Source organism: Notechis scutatus, chromosome 1, assembly GCF_049901735.1.
Source record: "Notechis scutatus isolate UNSWTSFEM ecotype Mainland chromosome 1, rNotScu1.2, whole genome shotgun sequence".
NCBI classification, from domain to species: domain Eukaryota; kingdom Metazoa; phylum Chordata; class Lepidosauria; order Squamata; family Elapidae; genus Notechis; species Notechis scutatus.
In genome coordinates this window covers 69,650,409-69,672,810 of record NC_142009.1, presented here as the reverse complement: position 1 = coordinate 69,672,810, position 22,402 = coordinate 69,650,409, and the positions used below count along the sequence as shown (strand labels likewise).

Genomic DNA, 22,402 nt, shown 5'->3' with positions numbered 1-22,402 from the left:
AACAGGCAATCCTCAACAAACAAATGAAATGGAGCTTGCACATTGCAGTTGTATGTTGTGGTGGTTGTAAAATAGGTCAGTCATTTGACTGACGGTATTTTGCAACTTTTTTGCAGTGGTTGTAACTACATATGGGTTTGTTAAGCAAATACAGCAATTGTAAGTGTGAAGCATTTTCTTGCTATGTGCGACATTTTACCGGAACTGGAAGTACCGTTTTTTGGCAAAACTGTCATAAAACAGTCACATGATCTTGGGATGCCACAATGAGACATAAATGCAACTGTGTTGCCATACGCCTGAAGGGCAGTCACATGATTGTGGGGAAACCATAAGAATTTCTGATCTGGGTCATAAATCATCTTTTTCAGCTAAGTCATAACTTTGAACAATCACTAGGTGACTGATTGTAACTCAAGGACTACCTGTAATAGTTAATGGTAGGAAATGTTTTTATTTAGGTTCTATTTTTCATTCTGCCTTTTGTATCTTTATTTCTCACTTTTTTGTACTCTTAAGTGTACTCAGTAAGGACACTGGTAACATATATTATTTTGCCTAGCGAGCATATACATTCTGCATGCTTCCACAGCAGAGACTTTTTTGTATGCATTTTTCCAGTGCAGCTGTCAGATGCTAGGATATTTTTTGAAATAAATATTCATTCATGATCTGATTGACTCTGCTGTTAGAGATTATATCATTTTTGTTGCTTAGAAGTAGAGGCTGAATAGTGTGATATATCCCATGCTAACAATATCTCAGTCCAAATTTCCAAATGATCTCTCCCAAGGATTGTAGATACTATAGATATTGAATTGCATGGAGGCAAGTACCCCAAATACTATGAACAAGGAGTAGAAGAAAAATTTCAAATTCCTTTCTGAAAATTCCTTTAATAAATGACTAGAATAATTGCAATAATTGCATACAGAATGATATTATCACTGTTACCATTACTTACTGAGAGTATCAGGAAAATATCATGCTTGCATTCATCAGTCATTCTTTTGGGGAGGTTATCCAGCAGTATATCGTCAGACTGTATAAATGTTAAAAGGATACCCATAATATTCCAACAAATCATCCTTGCTATATACAGCCAGGAATATCCTAATGAATGCATCCACATCAAAGGAGATAGAAGCATCTATTTGTAAAACATAAAATAAATCAGTCACAGTAGATTCCTGAGTTGGAATGCATCGTTTTATTAACAGAATTAAATTGGGAAACTTGAAGAAACTGACAAGATATATCTGCAAATAATTTGTTTTGAGCTTCAAATCTATGAATACAAGCGTTCAGAATCAGGGCTTTGTCCACTGTTCTGAATTAAAAATGATACTGTCATTAGGATTTTTTCAATATTTTTGTAAACTGAGTTTTTTTTTTAAAGGTCATGGGATTCTGGTCTAACTCAGGTAAATTTGTTCATTATAAATTAGTCAATAAATGTAAAGAGAATATTAACCTATCTCTGTTTCTGAATAATATTAACGTGTGTTTTAGCAAAAGCCATGATTTTCTTATTAATTCTCATTCTTCATCATCATTTATACTCTCTGAGCTGGTAAAAGGCTACATGCATATATCTGATAAATCTTTTACTAAAGTAAAAGACTTCTCCCATTCCAGCTTGAGGCCCTGTTTAAATTTTTTAAATGTGCGGTTGACAGTGTTAAGATTGTGTAATCCTTGGAGCTCACTGCTCATCATCAGTGGTAGAAGGGGGTGAGATTTGTTCTCTGTTTATACACTAGTGGCTTGCCTGTCAGTATTGGTGGGAATGGCCTTGGTGGTTCTTTGATTAGGCTACTATTTACTATTAGCTTGTTTGTCTGAGTTGATAGTTCCTTGGCTGGGATATTGTTTACTTCTTGATTATTTGTCTAGTATTAATCTTGATATTAATCTTTGCTTATCTGAGTGCTGATTGTTCGTGATGAAGTATTTTGTGTTGTGAAATCCATGAACATCATGAACACTAGTATATAAGCAGAGCAATCCCATTCCCTTTCTCATTAACTCTGTTTGGGAAAATTAATCTATTTTCTAATAGTAATAAAATTCTTTCAACTTGTAAACTAAACAAATACAATTACTTATTTTAATAATTACATAACATTTACAGAAATTTTAAAAAGCATTTTTCATAAAAACAAAAAGCCTTCTTCTGTAATACTAATCTTTTTTTTTTGTCAGGTTATAAAGGTATGGTTATATGATCCAGAAAGTGCAAGCAAGAGGGAAAAGGAATACACTGCCACATCACCACCACTAGTAGGTATTTTATTTTGTTCCAAAAGAGTATCGTTATAATTTACATGGTATACATATAATGCTATCACATTTTCAGAAATAAGATGAAATTGCTTCTTTTATCTGTTTCATTAATCTGGCACTATCTGACAACTAGACAAATTTTAAACAAATCTTTTTTCCTTAATTGCTGCACAAGAATATTTTCAAGGGATGACAGCTGAAAAGAAAACAGATAACTTCAGTCCCACAACTGATTTTTTTTTGAAAAATGTGTTCAAAATGATATTTTATAAACTTTATGGTTGCATACGGGGGATTGTGGATCAAAGGAGAGAAACAAAAACAAAGGGAGGATTCAAGTAAAAGAGAAGAGAAGGGAAAAAGATAAGAAAAGTTTTTAATGAAAGAGGGTTTTGTTGATGTGTTCTTGTTTTTTCCACCATAGCAGCAAGGTGAATGCCTGTTGATAGGCTCACCTAGATGTTGTGTACTGTGTACAGAGGTGTTTGGTTATCCCAGTCAGATCAATGGGTGGCCAGCAATGATAGTGTTAATTTTTTGGGCTGGTGGGAGGAACAGGAATAGCAGCAGCACAGTTAACTAGTGAGGTAACAGTGGACTAAATGGTTGGAAAGGACCAATGGAGCCTCCATCAACATCCCCCCTGGCAGGAGCTAAGTAGAACTGTGTTGGGTGGTAGCCTTCTATTGTCGGGATTCCTTAGAGCAGGCCTGTCAAGCTGGCTGCCTGCAGGCCAGATGCATCACGTGCAGGGCATACTCTCCCTGGCTCAGCAAAGGCAAAACACATCACGATACGTCACAATATATCATGTGACACAATCGAGTTTTTCAAAAAATATTTTTTATTTTATTTTACAACAAATCCATCTTTCAGTTATATGTGTCTCGACTGGGTACATATATCTTGTGCAAATATTTATATTTAGTATACATTTCTTACTATGATTACATTCATATTAAAAACTGCTCAGCCTTATATATCTTATCATTATAACAATATTCATTTAACTTCTTGCTATATTTTCCAACCATTTATAAAATAAATCCCATATCATATAATATTCCGCTTGATCTTGTTCTTTAATTGCTAATGTTAATCTATTCATTTCTGCACATTCCACTATTTTCATGATCACCTTTTCCTCTATCGGAATCTTCATTTTTCCAATTTTGAGCAAATACAATTCTAGCTGCTGTTAATATGTATATGATTAAATATTTTTTTTCTTTACTATAATTTTCAGGTAAAATCCTCAATAAAAATATCTCAGGTTTTAAGTCTATGTGTTGTTTTATCATCTTTTCCAACCATGTTTGTTTATTTGTCCAATATATTTTAGCTTCTGTACATGTCCACCACATATGGTAACATGTTCCGGGTGTCTGGTGACTGACACAATCGAGTTGGAAACCCATGCCTTAGAGCGTGGTTGGAAATCAACAGAGTTTGATGGGTCTTTATTCCAGCTGATGGGTGACATGGAATGAACTCCAGAGGGTGCAGTGGAGCAAATGGCAGTGGACTAGTGGCTTAGACTCCTATCCTCCATCTTGAGTCTGCTGCTGCAGAGAAAACAAAGACACTGGGCTGGCACAGAACAAGAAACTGGTGGTGGTTACAGGGTTTTAGCCATTGAAGCAGGGGTGGGATTCTACCGGTTCTCTCCAGCTCTGTAGAACCAGTAACTCTGAAGAGCAGCAGATACAGAACCGGTTCTGTGTCTGCTGCTGTTTTGGCCCATCCACCCGCCCGGGCTCTTACCTGACCTTTATTTCCTGCTTTTTTAACCTCAGCTGCTTTGCGCGGCACAGCTGCGGTTGAAAAAAGTGCTTTTTCAAATGGTGCGCACCTGCGTGCAGCGTTATTCAGCTGTCTGGGTAGCACAGCTGACAACATTTCTCACACATGCACAGTACGCGTAAGGCACGCATACGCGCAAAGCATGCATGAGCGCGCAAAGCATCATTATATAAATCACCAAACCGGTAGTTACACCAGTCAGATCCCATCCCTGCATTGAAGACTTTAGTGATCAGGCTTTTTGCTGCACTGGGTGCAGGGAAAGGCAGCATATCTGTGCGGGTTGGAATCAGGATGAGTGCCTTGTGTTTTGTGGCTGCTGCTCAAGCAGCCATAAGATATAGCAGCCATTTTGATGGGTTCTGTTGCTTATAACAGGACAGAATTGTAATTAGAGTTAGAAGGGACCTTGGGGATCTACTCCAACCCCCTGCTCATGCAGGAAGTCCTATACCATTTCAGACAAATGTTGTCCAATCTCTTCTTTAAAACTTCTAGTGTTGGAGCATCCACAATTTCTGGAGGTAAATCATTCCACTGATTAATTGTTCTAACTGTCAGGAAATTTCTCTTTAGTTCTAGGTTACTTCTCTCCTTGATTAGTTTCCATCCATTGCTTTTTGTCCTGCCCTCAGGTGCTTTGGAGAATAGCTTGACAATCTCTTATTTGTGGCAACCCCTGAGATATTGGAATACTGCTATCATGTCACCCCTAGCCCTTCTTTTCATTAAACTAGACATACCCAATTCCTATCATGGACAACTCTGGACTGAAGTGACAAGGCACGAGTGACCGTGCGCAAAGCTCCCTATCCAAAAAAGGTTGCAATTGATGAGCAAGACAAGTCCATACAAAGGCCAACTTAACCCATCCCATGCCTCATCTCTCCCCTAGGAGGAGAAACTACATATTCCAAATGGCTGGGTGGCAGCACTCTAGGTCCATCCCTGTCTCTCATATGAAGGAAGCAGAAAAGATCCAGTTACACCAAGCCCTCACTCCAACTACCAGAATATGTAAAGGAGCCCTGATTGTGCAAGTGTCCTTAAACCAGGTGCTTGCCAGCCACCAACATAACCATCCTGCATCTCTGCTTTGGGATCTCCACTACCACATTGATCACAGGAAATTTCAGCTTTGGGTTACTGCAATACACTTTACATTGGGCTGTTCTTGAAGATCACTCAAAAGCTATAAATAGTCCAGAACATTGGTCACCAACCAGTGGGCTGGGGACCACTGGTGGTCCACGAAGAAAATTTTGGTGGTCTGCAGAGAAATGTTACCCCCAAAGCAATTAATCCAGGCTGCACAGGAACACAAGGCTGTGCCGCCCACATGTCCTGCGGGAACACAAGGCTTGCGTCGCTTGCATTGCAAATAACATGAGGTAGTGACGGGAGGCGGGAAAGGGCAGAGGGGGGAACTTGCCCCACTCGCCCCACGCACCTGTCCTGTCCAATGGGCTGCTTCTTTCAGCTTGTTCTGCTTTTGGCTGCATGCAAGGAAAGCAACAAAAGTCTTTATTTCTTTCCCCCAAACTCCGCCAGAAATGAATCTCTGGCATCCTGCAAGGCCTCCTACTCCAAGAGGCTGCGCCAATGCGATAAGTCTCACAAAGACTCATTTCTGGCAGAATTTGGGGGAGAGAAAGAAAAGCTTCTGCTGCTTCTGTTGCTTTCCTTGCATGAAGCCAAAAGTGTCTGCCTGCCTCTGTCTGTCTCTCCCTCCCTCCTTCCCTCCCCCCCTGAGAACGGAGCTGGAGCTGGTATCCTGTGATCCCAAATAAAGAATGATCTATCGGTAGGAAAATGGGCTGGGGAATTTTCCTGCAGACATTTTTGGGATTTTCCCAGGGTCTCTGGTCTGCGGGATTTAAAATTATGAGTTTGGTGGTCTCTGAGGTCTAAAAGGTTGGCGACCCCTGGTCCAGTACACACTTTACTACACATTATACTTCTATTGTACAAGTGCAGTATTTCCCAGTTTCCTACTGGGTAGAACACAAGGTGCTAGTTATCATATTCAAACCCCTACACGGCATGGGACCAAGTTATTAGTTGATAACTGAGTTGATATACATCTAATCAGAGTTTTCCAGAAATTCTACCCTACATTTATGCTTGCAGTTTATTGGTATGTAAATCTTAAATCATTAAATGACTTTCATATCTTTCGAGGCAATGCATAATCTCTTGCATTTTGGAGTTTTTGTGACATGCCACTTTAGTTGGAATATTTGTTATATATTGCACAGAATCACTTTCTGTGAAATGGGAGGCCATATAAATTTCATTAATTAATTAATAAAATAAACTCACTTTTTTCCTTTCCAAGTGTGAGGTGGGAGGCTACGAAAAGACCACCACAAGGTTCGTTGATCCAAGGAAAACAAGATTTAATTCACGTGTTTGCAAAAACGGGTTCCCTCAGGCATTGAAGGAACGCAGAGCAAAATTCAAACGGCACTTTTATACCCTAACTGTCCACCCCACCTCATACGAGGCCTTGGCTCACATTCTTCCTATTTCAAATGGATACATATTCATTTCGGATTTTGAGGCATAAGCAGCTACACGGTTTCTGACACGTATACACCCTATTACAGTTCTCCATTGTTCTACCCGCATCCAGTTTTTCTACACACTTTGTTACAGTTCATGGCCACTCTCCTGCTCTCAGTCCCTAACACATCCTGCTTATCTCTTCAGCTTGATTTGAACATCTCCCTATACTGTTACAACTCCTCTTTAGCCTGAGTTTGAGACACTTTCTCACAAGTCATAATGGCTTCTGTTCTGCTCACAATCCCCCCTTTTCTTGTTCCATTCTTGTCTCAAACTCAAGCAACAGCTCCCCAGCCTCTTCATCCTCTGAAGTGGATACTGGCTGATATAGTCTTTATGTCATCATTTGCTCGGTAACTTGTCTCTTGGCTATCAGGGAAAGGGTGCTAGTTATTGTGCGGATGAATATAGGGAGGATACACGGGAGTATTATACATCCTGCTGCAATGATACCAATTAGAGCCACTATGGCTTGCAGTTCAGGGAGTTTAGGAAACCAGGATCCAAACAGGTTCCCCATACTGAACCCCTCCCAAGTTTGAACAGGCACATGAGCTACCTTCACCATCCGATCTGCTATTTCCTGGATCAATTTTCCACTTTCATCAATTTCAATGCAGCAGTTTGTTAAATTAAACTTCCCACATATCCCTCCCTCTTTAGCAAGCAAATAGAGTAAGATGTCCCATTGTAGGTACAAGTCCCAGAGTCTTTTTCCCTGCAACTCAATTGAGTATGGAAAATCAGAGTCTTTGTCACTTGTGTCCCTGTTTTTGTTGTTTTTATGCATTGATCACATTGTCCCTCAGTCTTAGCCTCTGTCTTTTTGTCCTTTCCTCCGGTCCTATTTACTATCAGGAAGATGATTATCAAGTGAGTCAGCTGCATGTTACCGCTTTAGCGTTAACTTCAACGGTTGTCCGTCCACTGGAACTGCCCTCCACGTAGAATTTGGATCTGGTGCTTTCTTGACTCTGCTGTAATGCATCCAGCCTCCTTCCCGAGTGCGAACGGCCGATTCAGTAGTCAGCAGCACCTGGTACGGGCCTTCCCAGCTAGGCTGCAGCTTCTCATTCTTCCAAGTTTTATCAGGACCCAGTCTCCAGCCTCGTGTGGGTGTTGGCTACCAGCCAAAGGTGGTCGTTGCACCAACAGTCCCTGTTTGTGAAGAGAAAGCAAAGACCGAGACAGTGCCAGCAAATATTTCCGAAGGAACAAGTCCCTGAACTCTGGTATGGGATTGCCTAGTTTGGCCAAATAGGGTCTCCCCATCAGCATTTCAAAGGGAGAAACCCCTTGCAGGACCTTTTGGGTGAAATGAGTTCCTCTGTCTGAATCTATTGCTTCCATCATTCCATATCGTGGGATGATCTGTTCTAACAAGATCTTAGTCACAGTGGCTCTTCTGGTGGGGTAAGCCTCCACCCATCCAGTCAACTGATCTTTTATGACCAACAAATATTTCCAACCCCACTTTTCTGGTAACTCAGTGAAATCAATTTGCGCTCTTTGGAAAGGCCATCCCACTATAGGTCACCCTCCCATTTCTTTCTTCTTTGCAGCCTTTTTGTTTACTTTCAGACAAATCAGACATTTCCAACAAATGCTCTGAGCTGTAGTCCACATCTTCAAGCTCCAATAATGAGATTTAACAGACATCACCAGAGCTTCCGTTCCCCAATGCCCTCCTTCATGAACCTTCTCCAAAATCCCTCTCATTGTAACAGCAGAGACCACCCTGACCCCCTCAGGTGTTTCCCACCCCCTCGAGGTCTTGATGCATCCCTCCTTCTCTCCAAATCTTCCCTAACTTTCGTCATGAGGTCCACTTGCAACAGACAATCATGATCTTCCGGCTCCCACTCCTGCCTTCTCCCCTCTAAGAACTCTGCCGGATTCAGATTCCTATCTATCCCTATTACCACATCAGGACTGGTTCTCAGAATGGTTTCATATTTCAATATCCTCCCCTCTGTCATCCAAGTGGTAGCCAACTGACTCAACACTGAGTTGACCTGGTGAGGAGAATGCACCACCAAAGCTCCCCCAAAGGTTAACTTCTTGCTCTCCACCACCAACATCGCTGTTGCTGCCATAGCCTGAACACAAACTGGCCACCCTCTCACAACAGGCTCCAACCTTTTACTCAGGAAAGCCACTGGTTGATAACGCCCCCACCTATTCTGTGCAAGGAGACCTACTGCAGTTCCCTGAGAGGCTGACACATACAGATGGAAAGGCAACTTCAGGTTAGGCAAAGCCAACACTGGTGCTGTTGCCAGGGCTCTCTTCAGAGTCTCCCACTTCTCATCATCTCCTTCTTCCCAAAGCACGTACTCCTTCTTACTATCCACCAACTTCTTATTCAGGAACTGAGCCAACACAGTGAACTGGTCTACCCAAATCCTGCAATATCCCAGCAACCCTAATGCCTTCCGCACCTCAGTCTTGTTCCTCGGGGGAGCTACTTCCATAATTCCCTTGACCCGTTCAGGGTCCAAGGATCTAGTCCCCTGTTGGATATAATGACCTAGGTACTTCACCTTTTTGTCAACAAATTGCAATTTTTCCTTCGATACCTTCAAACCCTGTTCTTTCAACCAATTCAACAAACGAACTGAGGCTGCTCGCACTTCCTTCTCCTTCTCACCTGTCAACAACAAGTCATCTACGTACTGAATTAGCGTGATCCCCTTCCCTCTCTCAAAGGACACCAGACATAGTAGGCTCCAACAATCCCTGTTTCACCTCCTGCCCACACATCTGATGATATCTTCTCCTCATCTTCCGTTGTTAACATACACATGCAAACTTCCTTCCTTCTATCCCACAATTCTATTCCAAAAACATCCAACAAGTCTCTTCTAGCAAGTTCATCCCTGAATCTGGAATATACAATATTTCGGTTTCCGTGACCACATCATTCAATTCCAATCTCACTTCTTCCAAAATCTTGACCTCTTGGGTTTTCCCACTCACCCCAATCACCTTCAAAGTCTGCTTCGACCTGCATGCTCCCTTTACCGGATCGCATACAGATGTCCGGCTTGCGCCGGTGTCAATCAGGAACAGCCGTTCCTGATGGTCAGGACCCACTAACACATTTACCAATGGCTCCCCGCGGGTCCCTCTTGGAGAGCCGGAACCTCCCTAATCATTCAAAGCGTAACTTCGTTCTTCCCGGATCGTGGGACATTCGCGTGCAAAATGTCCCTCCTTCCCACACTTGAAGCAAGCTCTCTCCTGGAGCTGCCATTGGAATCGGCCAAATCGGTTGCCCCCTGGACCCCCTCGCCTGATTGGAGGTCTCCACTCTCTGCCTGGAGATCTTTCATCTCTCCACCTTGGCCTCGGATCTGGCATCCGGATCTCACTGTCTTTCCTAACTTCATTCTTGGCTGTCGCTTGCACAGCAGCTACCATCATCTGAGACTTCTGTTTGGTTTTAACTGAGTCTCGGTTCACAAAAACTTGCTGGGCTGCTCTCATCAAATCTGTCATGCCCAAATCAGTCCATCCCTCCATCATCTGAATCTTTTTCTGGATGTCTGGCCATGCCTTGGTGACAAACTGCAGCTTCAGGAGAGTCTCGAAGGCAGGGGTTTCTGGCTCCACTCCAGAGTACTTAGTTAACCCTTCCCGGAGCCGAGCGCAGAAATCCCCTGGGGACTCATCCTTTCCTTGTGTTACTTCAAATGCTTTGGTCAAATTTTTCCCTTGAGGGATAGCCAATTTAATTCCTTCAGTAATCATGCGTTTCATGTCTCTCATGTGCCCCCTATGAGTGTCATCATTGATGTTCCAATTTGGATCAGCTATGGGGAACTTTGCGTCTGCAGCCACTGCTCCCTGTTGCCCTGCATGTCTCTTATCCCAGGCAGCCGTTGCTGCCCTCCTAATGAGATTCCTCTCTTCGGGGGTGAAAAGGTGTCCAAGAATATACATCAGTTCTTGGTATGTATATTCCATTGGCCCTAAAAATAACTCTAACTGTTCCGCTACCTCATGAGCATTCTCATGAAGCTTCGGAAGAGTCTTTTTCAGATCCCGTAGCTCTGTAGCTTTTATGGGGACAGCCACAAAAACTGTGACAGGTGCCCCCTGGGCATTCATGCCATTTGGGACTTCTCTGACCGGGAAGGCCGGAACGGGATTATCCAGTCTTCCTCCTAGAGGAAAATTCTCTAGGTCTTTATTCAATTGGGCCAGTTCCCTTCTCAGTCCTGGATAAGCCGGTGGTGCCGGAACCGGGGCAGACGCTGGAGGACTTTTCAGCCACTCCTCTGCCTTGCTGCCATTCTCCTCCGGCTTACTGACAAACTGCCCTGCTTCTGTCTCTGGTGGAATCGGTCCTTCGAAGTGAACATGATACCATACCTCTACATATGGTATCTGTTCCTTCATTCTGTGTCTCACTATGTATTCTTTCAACTGAGTTATCCAGTACTTACTGGTATTCCCTTCGGGATCCCAGTGGTAAGGAAACTCAGGGTCTACTAGGGGATATTTTGGCCACCTGATTCTGCACAGATAAATCATTTACTTTTATGTCTGTTCCCTCTTGGAATGTCTCACACTTGTTTTGTCCCTTCCCCATCTCTCACGCTACCCGCCACTAATCTCCCAGAGATTCATGACTTCTCGAATTACCACTGTCCTCCAGCAGACGCTGGATTCCCAGAGTTTAAGGACAGCAGATTCCTTCCCCTTCTCCGAAAGGCGACAAACTCACCTGATGCACTCCTGGTCTCCCGGAGACCAAGGAATGGTGGGTGTCCCCACTTCAGGCAATCAAGGACACTCCCGGAGCGTCAGGCCAGCTTCTCTCTCACTTGTTTCCAAGGATCATCTGTTGAGTGCAGTCACCTCAGGCTCCAACCGAGACTAGGGAGGGGTCTCTCACAACGGGAGAGTTGGCACCACACACCTGATCCCTTGTCTCTGATCAGAATTCCGTGAGGCCCCGCTTTGGGCGCCAAATTGTGAGGTGGGAGGCTACGAAAAGACCACCACAAGGTTCGTTGATCCAAGGAAAACAAGATTTAATTCACGTGTTTGCAAAAACGGGTTCCCTCAGGCATTGAAGGAACGCAGAGCAAAATTCAAACGGCACTTTTATACCCTAACTGTCCGCCCCCCCCCCTTGTACGAGGGCTTGGCTCACATTCTTCCTATTTCAAATGGATACATATTCATTTCGGATTTTGAGGCATAAGCAGCTACATGGTTTCTGACACGTATACACCCTATTACAGTTCTCCATTGTTCTACCCGCATCCAGTTTTTCTACACACTTTGTTACAGTTCATGGCCATTCTCCTGCTCTCAGTCCCTAACACATCCTGCTTATCTCTTCAGCTTGATTTGAACATCTCCCTATACTGTTACAACTCCTCTTTAGTTTGAGACACTTTCTCACAAGTCATAATGGCTTCTGTTCTGCTCACAAAGTAAAAGCCTTTTTATCTTTTTCACACCATTCAGTTAGGTTATTTTTAAAAGGCGTCCAAAACACCTTTTATACTTATATTTGACTTGTTCCTGAGCTTGTAATTTGTTCTTTTGCTATAGCCATCATCAATTTAAATATTGTAGAAAAAAATAACTTTATTAACAAACAATCTTTAAAAAATTCTCTTCCATAAAAGATCATCCTCTAGTAGTCATTCTGAGCCATTATATTAGAATTCTTTGTTACTTTCAAGACACTGCATTGTTTTCTGGTTTTATAATAAATCTTATGGTTGGTCAAATCACAATAAAATATATATAAATTTCATACTAATAATTATTATTATTATTGTATTGTTAATTTATCTCTGCTAAGAAGTAGAACTTTATGCAAACGAAATTATATTTATATTTAATAAAATGGTTTTTTAAAATTCTCTTAAAAATAATAACTGTTTTTATTTCACAGTATTCTAGGACCCTTAGCAAGCAGTTCTGGAATTTGGGACAGGCACCAAGCATTGCAACATCATTTTTAGAAATGGAAGTTTTCAACACATCATTTGATAATGGGTATTGTTCTTTTAATTACATTTTATAGAGTAATGCTTTTGACAAATGAAAGGGTAGCAAACGTTTGTTGTGGCCCGCCAGCAGCTGATGGAGCTGGCAGCAGAGTCAGACAGTAGTGAGGAGTTTGGGGAGGAACCTGTGCCGGGTCTGGAGGTTGAGGAAGATCCGGAGGAGGGCACTGCATCAGGGGCAGAGATGGGGCCAGGGCAGGTGGCAGTCAGCAGCCGCCTTCAGGTTTAGACAGAAGTGATGCGGTGAGCTTATGGAACTGGTTCCCAGCCTGCGCATGCACAGAACTAGCAGAAGGCAAGAACAATTGAAAAAGCAGGGTCGACTCAGGAGTAAGGCCACACCTCGGAGATGATTGACCACTCCCATAGGACATAAAAGAGGAGTGAAAAAGACATGAGCTTTGTAGGAAGCAATTAGTTCATTTGGTCGGTTCAAGCTTTGAAAAGTGCTGCTTGACTCTGTGTCAAGTTTGGCTGTGCCCTATGTCTGGCAATTAGTTGTCTGGCTGCATTCCAAGAGTGATAAGGTGGGTGTTTATAAACATGTGATACTGTGTGTGAAGCCTGACCAGCTGTGAATGAACGTAATTCACAGCTGTGGAAATAAAAGAGATTTTGTCAGGATTAAGATTGTGTTTTATGCTTTCTAAGGAAGCCTAAGTCAGAACAACATGATTGTTATTATCATTAGCAACCCTGACAACAATATTAGAATTAAATAGTATCTGAAAATTCATGTTTCCTCCCCATGCAGCAAGGTTCATGATTAATGGTTAGATGAATTGTGATACAACAATGTTTTCTGAAAAAAGAAATGATAATATTGTAGTTTTCTTTGCCTTCTGATAAATATGCCCTTTTTCCAATTAGCCAGCTATGTCTTTGTCAAACACATCTGTAATACATCTTTCTTTTCCATGTGACCATGAGTTTTTCATGGTATTGGCCTTACTTAATCCTTGCTATGATGTGTTTTTAAAAATTCAATCTATTTCTGCAAAAATTGAATTATTCTAAATATTTAAAAGTTTGTTTCTCAGTAGGCCACTTGTAATTCTATTTCTCTTGGAACTCATCATCTGACTTTTTAAAATCAGTGTTAGATGTATCTATTAAGCCTTGTACTTAATAAATTGGAAAGGGAAGAGGAATGCAAGGCATATGAAGAAAGAATTTGCATGATTTTTTCTGAGGCAAAATAGTGAGATGCAGATTGAAAGCATTATGAGAAAAATCACAATCCATTTGACAAAAATTTGCAAATACTGCAATACAACCACTGATAAATTAATTGTATGAAACTCTCCCACCAACTAAATGAAAAAATAACTGCCAAATTATTGGGATGAGCAGATGTAGGCTTAGTTATTGCTTCAAAATTTCCAAGTTACAAATGGGCCTTTTAGCAATGTACCTCTCAAAGCAGCATTGTACTGGAATGGAACAACTCACCATGGTCAACTTGCCGTGGCCAACTTGCTGTGGCAAATTCACTCACTAACTCCCCACAGGACAACTCGCCACAACCAACACACCAGGGGACAACACAGGACAATTCAACAAATACAAAAGAAATTAATTTTGATGGAACCAGAGCCAATAATAATAAAAGAAAGAAAGTCAATCCAGAAATATAAGAATTACAATGATTTTGACAAAAACATGGTGACTAATAATAAAAGTGCCTGAATGAAATTATTAATTAAGTGTTGAATTGTTCTGTGGAAAGTTGTCCTGTGGCGAGTTGGCCATAGTGAGTTTTCCTAGAATCGCATTGTACTTAGATCATCCTACAAACAATAGGTTTCAGCAAGTGTTACAAATTAATACTGTATCATCAGCAGAGTTGGATGTAAAATATAAAATTCCATATGTGAAAATAATCTGCCCTTGTAAAAATGATTACATTGAGATCCAATCTCATATTCTATTGTATTCTATCTTCTCTTGAGACATACATAAAAAGCTACTAACACACCTTCTAACACAATTTCTGGGACAGACTGAATAATTTTATGTTCATTTTTTACTGGAACATAAGGACCCCAAGGTAATTCAGCAATTCAAAGCTTGGTTGGGTAGCCTGTAAAACTATGATGGAATGGTTGTAAACTAGATGGCTATTGAAAAAGATATAAATACCATAGTTGGTTTTCCAACAGAGGAAATGGATTTCACTCCATATCACCCTTACAATAATGATGTTACTACTCTGTTTCTACAAAAATAAGACCCAGCCCAAAAATAAGCCCTAGCCTGATTTTTTTTTGTGGTGGACCTAATATAAGCCCTACCTCAAAAATAAGCCCGGGGATGGGAATGGCCATCATGAGAGGCAACAAGTCCCTGCAGTTATCAAAATTCAAGTGCTTTGCAAGCACTGGGCATTCATGACTGTTTCAGCATCCCATAGTCACATGATTGTCATTTGCATGTTTCATAATAAACTTCTGAGAAAATCAATAAAGAAGCTGTTAGTAAAATTTCAAGTCACAGTCACATGACGTTTTGCTTAATAATTGCAGCTGATGCACTTAATAACCTCAACACAAATGACATTAAGTTCAATTCAGTCACATGATACTTAGCTTAAGAACCGTGTTGCTTAGTGATGGAATTGCCGTTCCCATCTGGGTTGTTAAGTGAGGACTAATCATATTGGATTCTATTCAGTTCTGCAACCTGAAAGAATGGCTATTAATTATGTGACCGTTGAGGTAACTTTTTATTTTAATCTTTTTGGTATTGCTAATATAGTCACTATTCTAGCAGCCTATGCAGAATAATTTCTTGGCTGGTCTATGTGATATACATCTTTGTTATAATTCTATAGAAGTGGATGGAGAACTGTTACACTAAAACTTCAGTTTAATAGACATCCATTTAATAGGTTCCACAAACCATATGCAAACTTTGCATCTGGACTTTAAACCCAAAATAATAGACAAATGCACTGTCTCAAAAGCAGTCCAGATGATTGACATACATTTAGATCATTGCATAATGATGAAAATAACAAATTTGAATTTTACTGACATTTGGTTCTCAAGGAGTGCATTTCCTCAAATATATACATTTGTTGATAATTTGGACAAGAGCTCCTCTGAAATCTGTTTGTACATGTGAGGCATTAGATTAGTGACGATTCTAAAATGAATTAATGCTCAGTAACCATCTGATAAGCACAAGAACTGTGCTACTGAGAATATAAGTACAATATATTTCACAGCTACAGCTTTAACATTGATAGAATATGTTTGTATAGATCTGCTTGTGGATATTGAAATATAAATATATATTGAAATATTAAATTGAAATGCTATTTGACCGATTTATTATTTTCATTGAATTCTTCAGCAAAATTTGCTTTTTAGGACTTAAGTTCAGCATTTAATTGGGAAGTAATTGAAGCTTATAGGTAAACATTATTAAAAAGAATTAGGGAATAAATCATATTGATGAAAAACATATTCAAATACTTTGTTTATAAAGATATAATAGCTAATTGTATTGTGTTTTTTTGGTGGTTTTTTTTTCAGAATATGGACATTTGAAGTACCTAGCGAAACAAATGACAACATGGCAACCATTGTTGGCAAAGTAGTTACTTTTCAGGATTGTTTTGTTCAAGATACTCCTTTTACTATTGCCCAGCCTATATATATATTAGGCCCCAAAACAGGAATTTCTGTTACTCTTCCAGCTGATAGTGAACCCATAATAGAATGGTGTGCCTGTTATCCAGGAACAGCTTTCATAGTGACAGTTGATGGGATCTTCCACACCAGCAATGGATTTTTAAATGTAGTAGAACTAAAATTTCCTCCAAGCCTCATACCATCTACCATGATTCACAAAGTCAAAACACTAGGAATTGTTTTTCCAGATGCCTACATTTTGATTGAAAATAGTCTCTATCTGGCAAGCATAGGCCAAGTTATCAACATTGGAGAGCTTTATTTTCCAGGTGTAGACTTTATCGGACTAGAAACCACAACTTGGTGTTCTGGAGCATATCCTTACACTGTGAGTATTTGTAAAATGTTTTATATTTTATTATAAAAGAAGCTGTACTTATCCTTAAAATAATTACACAAGTGCTTCATATAATATACAACTAATCTATGACATCAGATCAGGCGAAACATTTGACAGCTCATAGACTACATGAATTACATGACATGATAGATTGTATCAGGATGAGTGAATTGAAGTTTAGTCTATATGACATAGTTATGGCAGGGTTGCTTTCTTTCTTAAGGAAATACTTTCCTTTAAGGATCACATTGGCAGGGGATTTTTCTCAAGGTCTAAATCAGGGGTCTTCAAACTTGTCAGCTTTAAGACTTGTGGACTTCAACTCCAAGAATTCCTCCTCCAGTCATGTTAGTTCAGGAATTCTGGGAGTTGAAGTCCATGTCTTAAACTTGGTCTAAATACTAGTGGCCTAGTGTACTTTGTTATAATTTCACCTGCCTTATCTGAACTGGAAAAACATATATGTCTTCTAATGTTTATTCTACAATAATGCTTATGTTAGAATATTCCAGGTGCTCTCTTGGTTCTGACATTGAAGACAATCCAGAAATTCTGACATTTAAAATGGTCAGTCATGTGAAAGCCATTGTAATCATATATATATTGAAACGCATTGTTGCTGTCCTTGTTTTGCCATTGAAGGTGCTGGTTTGATCTTGAGTGCCCTAAATATTTGGTGCTGGTATTAAAATTTGATTATGGTGAGAAGATACTTTTCCTATTTAAACTCTGTCAGTAGCAACTAGAACTTCACAATGAAGCCCTACTTTAAGTGGTATCAACTGTGGGTGCTCTTTAGAATATAGAATAACAGAGTTAGAAGGTACCATGGAGGTTATCTAGTCAGTGGTGGGATTCAAATAATTTAACAAGCAGTTTGCCCAGGGTCAGGTTGGCCATTGTGGGAGGCGTGGCCCATCCCCGTCCTCTGTCACCTTTCTCCGTTGTGTTTCTCACCGTCATGTGCAGGGAAACAAAAGTTTGTGGGACAAAAAAAAAAAAAAGCTCAATTCCAATTTTGTGAGATTTCTATTGCGAGCAGTTGGAATTGATTGCACTTTATTTTTAGTCCCACAAACTTTTGTTTTCCTGCACACGATGGCGAGAAACACGATGGAAAAACGCGACAGAGCTGGAAATCAGGTTGGCAAAGAAATGCTTGGGGGAAGCGAGAGCGTCTGGGCTCCAGGTGCTGAAATGGGCCCGTCTCTCTCCAGCACCTGCTCAGGCCCGCCAGAGGAAAGGCCCGCATCTACCGGCACTTAAATGTGGTGGCATTCCAGCTCTGGCTGGGAAGGAGCAGGCTGCATGGATGCTGCAGGCAGGATGTTCGCTCGCTTCAGTACCTTCCCTAACCCTCTGGGACTCTGTTGATGCTTTGGCCCTGGGCTGCCACCCCTGCCACCTGCTGTAAAGTAAGACAGTTTTTGCCTGAGTGACATGATGGAAGGCCTCGTGTCTCTGTTTGGTTTCCATTGCTCCTCTCTTGGACTTTTGGGGAGAGTTTTTTTTTTCCTGCCTGGAAAGAAGTTGAATGAAAACCAGAAGTGTTCCAGAACAAAACCAGAAGTGTTCCAGAACACAGATTTTCTGGAACACGCCTAACCATTTGCCAAATTCAGCAAAAATTTAGGTATTGGTTCTGCTGAACTGGTCAGAACCAGCTGAATCCCACCACTGCATCTAATCCAACTCCCTTTTTGAGCAGGAAACCCTATACCAGTGATGGCGAACCCTTTAGGGACGGAGTGCCCAAACTGCAATCCCAAACCCACTTACCGTATATACTCAAGTATAAGCCGAGTTTTTCAGCACATTTTTTGTGCTGAAAAAAAAACCTTGGCTTATACTCGAGTGAGATTCCCCTCTGAAAAAAAAATGGTGTGGAGCTCCGGAGCTGGACAGCCGCTTCCCTGCTTCCGTGTTTCCTTTGCAATACCGTATATATACGGTATTTAGCACAAAGTGCCAACACAGAAATTTAACTTGAATTCTGAGGTTTAGTAATGGGATTCAAATAATTTAACAACTGATTCTTCCTAATGACTGGGTAGGTGTGGTTGGGGGGGTGTCATGTGACTGAGTGGGCATGGCTAACTCTCACTCATGTGGATGATGCCTGTATGAGACAGGCAGGGTCTCCCATCCAAGTACTAACCAGGCCTGACCATGCTTAGCTTCCGAGATCAGATGGGATCGGGCGTGTTCAGGGTAGTTTGGGGAGGAAATCCAGGGCGCTCCAGTGGGTGGGACGTGTATGTGTGTGAGAGAGAGGGGGAGGGGGAGAGAGAGAGAGAACGGCCGCCAGCCTTGATATAACTCTCTCTTATATTCTCTCTCATTCTCTCTCATTCATTCTCTCTCTCATTCTCTCATTGTCTCTCTCATTCTCTCTCTCATTCATTCTCTTCCTCACTCATTCTCTCTCACTCACACTCCCTCCCTGCTTTAGGCAGGCTAAGAAAGTCTGCCAAGCCCAGCATGCTGCAGACACCCCTCACTCACCCCTTTGCCTGGCTTCCCTCCTCTGCAGTCTCCTCGGTGCTCGCTCACGTTCTCCCTCCCCAGTAGCTTGACTCAGGCAACAGTGCAGCTCACTTTGCCCTCACCAGCGCCCAGCTTCACCAACAGCGGGCTTGGAAAGGGCATAGTGAGCTGCGCTGTCACCTGAGTCAAGCTACTGGGGAGGGAGAACGTGAGCGAGCACCGAGGAGACCAGGGAGGAGGGAAGCCAGGCAAAGGGGTGAGCGAGGGGTGTCTTCAGCATGCCGGGCCTGGCAAACTTTCTAAGCCTGCCTAAAGCAGGGAGGGAGGGAGGAATAAATATATCCAATCTATGTGTGTGTGTGTGTGTGTGTGGGGAGAGAGATCCAATCCAATCTTGGAGAGTTATATCAGGGCTGGTGGCGATGCCCTCTCTCTCTCTCTCTCTCTCTCTCTCTCACACACACTCACTACTCTCTCTCTCTCTCACACACACACACACACACCTGGGGAGGGAGAACGTGAACGAGCCAGAGGTGCTTCCCTCCAGCCTTTACCCAAAGCCCCATGTCGCACCAGGAGGCTGAAGTTGGAATTTCTGCCCTCCTCCAAGCCACGCGTACCTTGGCAATGGGGCTGTTTCTCTCCACCCCCTTTTCCAGCTGCTGGATCAGGGGGATGAACCTAGCTTTGCTGCCCATTGCATCTAGGAATCTCAAAGTCAAGAATGAATGTTTGTGTTCATTCCAGGTGAACACAGCCAGCCCGGGTGCTAGATCGGCCCCTGAAAACTCTATCTCTCAAGGAGTCTGGCTGAACTTTTGTGCACCACTTGTTGAGGCGGATGGTGGGGTGGAGCTAATCGGTGGCCAAGCTAAGTGCCTGAAGAAGCTCAGCTGGCCGGCAGGGAGGCGGGGCATCCCAACACTGGCAGCTCTGCAGGAAAAGAAACTGGGTTTTTTTTTTGCCGAGCTGAGCCAATGCAGGGTCGCATCCGTGTCATAATGGGCTTCAGGAGGAGGACAGGATCCCGTCTCCCCCATTGTGGAAGCGTGCGAGTGAAAAAGTTCATTCAATCAATTCCAACTTCGCAAGATCTTTTTCTTTCACAAGAAGTTGGGATTGATTGAGTGAAACACAATTGGAGCTGGGCTGGGGCGACCGCACACATGCCCATGGAGAGGGCTCTGCATGCCATGTCTGGCATGTGTGCCATAGGTTCGCCATCACGGCCCCATTCCATTTCAGACAAAGGGCTTTCCAGGCTCTTTTTAAAAGCCTCTAGTGATTGGGCACTCACAATTTCTGGAGGCAAGCCATCCCAATGATTGATTGTTCTTATTTCTCCTTCTATTCTGACCCAGCCTTCACAACAGCCTACTCAACAGCCTACTCGTGAGGAAAAAACCCTTTTTACTTAGAAAGGCAGGAATTCATGACATTCACTGACAAAGCTACAGGTCACACATCCATAGGTGATTTACAAGCTGTAACATTCTCCCCCACAGGGAGCCTCAATTAGCATTTCAATCCCAACACAAAGAGTCCTGACCAACCTGGTTAGTGACAAGGAAATCCTGGCAAGGAATCTGCTGGAGGGAACTCTTCTGGAGCATGAATGGATGTCTCCAAAAATCACCCCTCCCATCCCCTCCTCCTTATGTCCCAGCCAGGGAGGGGCTTATTAACATCTCCTTTTCCTGGATGGATGGCCCGCAGCCCTGCACTGCTCTCCTCTCCACACTTCTCTACGTATATGTGCATCTGGGACAGGGGCCAGCTGTTCCTCCCACTCACTCAGCTCAGGCCCCAAAACAGCTGTCTCTGCACATGAGCATTAGTAGATGGACCCTGCTCTGCATCTGGCTCCGAGACCTTCTGCTCCAGAAAGCCTTCCACCGGTCCGATGGTAACCCAGGCACCCCCTCCATCTCCTCTGACTCAACTGCTATCTCCACTGGCAGTCAACAAACCACAACAACTTCTGGGTTGCTTCTCTTCTTGATTAGTTCCCATCCATTTTTCTTGTCTTGCGTTCAGGTGCTTTGGAAAATAGTTTGATACTCTCATCTTTGTGACAGCTCTTCAAATATTGGAACACTGCTATCATGTCTCCCCCTAGTATTTTTTTCACTAGACTAATTCCTGCAACCATCCTTTATATTAGAAGTCTCCAAACTTGGCAACTTTAAGACTTGTGGACTTCAACTCCCAGAATTTCTCAGTCAGCCATGCTGGCTGGGGAATTCTGGGAGTTGAAGTCCACAAGTCTCAAAGTTGCCAAGTTTGGAGATGCCTGCTTTATATGTTTTACCCTCCAGTCTCCTAATCATCCTTGTTGCTCTTCTCTGCACTCTTTATTACTGTCCTCTGTCTAGATTTTTTTTTTTTTGCCTTTTTTCAGATTTCAAACATGTTTTGAAATATATAAGGCTATCCCTAGGAACCATTGTTTGAAGTAGATTCTCTGCTTCAGGTGCCCTCCCTTCCCTGCTCGACCTACTGACTCACTTAGCTGCCTGCTGTGGCAATAAAACCCACCCTTTTTAGCTATAAATACTGTAGTTCATTTTTGCAAAGTGAATTATTGGGCCAGGAAATGAATATGGAAGAAATGATGCTTATGTGACAAGCCAACAAGTAAACTAGGTAGAAGGACAGGCAGGTGCAAATTACCTAGTTCTACAAACTTTAAAATGTATTACTTTAAGTGTGAAGTTTAAATACTATAAGTAAAGATCTGGAGAAGACTGATGGTAGATGCGTTTAAGCAACAGAGAAACTTCTGTGTTTTGAACATGCCTTTCTGCAGGGTATAATATTGATATTCTTATTATATCTTCTTTTGATATTTATACGGTATCTAATTGGCATTTTCAATTAAGTATGTTGAGATACAGTAGAATTATGTGATTATATAGTAACTGTACTATAGTGCAGCAATCGCCAAACTTTCTGGCACCAGGGAACAGTTTTGTGGAAGACAATTTTTCCATGGATCAGGGAGGTTTTTTTTTGCATGCAACCTTGATCAGGGGTCGCCAACCTTTTGGACTTCAGGGACCACCAAACTCATAATTTTAAATGCCAGGGACCACTAACCGGTTTTATGGGCATGGCCTAATTTGTGGGTGTGGCTTGGTGGTCATGTGACTGGCTGGGTATGGCTTGTATGTAAATATTATAAA

The 22,402-nt window shown here is 42.1% G+C and overlaps 1 protein-coding gene across 1 annotated transcript in view; it reads left to right on the top strand.

Annotated features, from left to right (window-relative positions):
* CATSPERE (catsper channel auxiliary subunit epsilon) overlaps positions 1-22,402 on the top strand; it is a 134,577-nt gene that overhangs the window by 38,401 nt on the left and 73,774 nt on the right. Inside the window, exons 7-10 of the mRNA XM_087963436.1 lie at positions 2,206-2,283; positions 12,578-12,681; positions 16,232-16,735; positions 17,243-17,297. Coding sequence (XP_087819562.1) covers positions 2,206-2,283; positions 12,578-12,681; positions 16,232-16,735; positions 17,243-17,297 — 741 coding nt within the window. The remainder of the gene's footprint in view (positions 1-2,205; positions 2,284-12,577; positions 12,682-16,231; positions 16,736-17,242; positions 17,298-22,402) is intronic.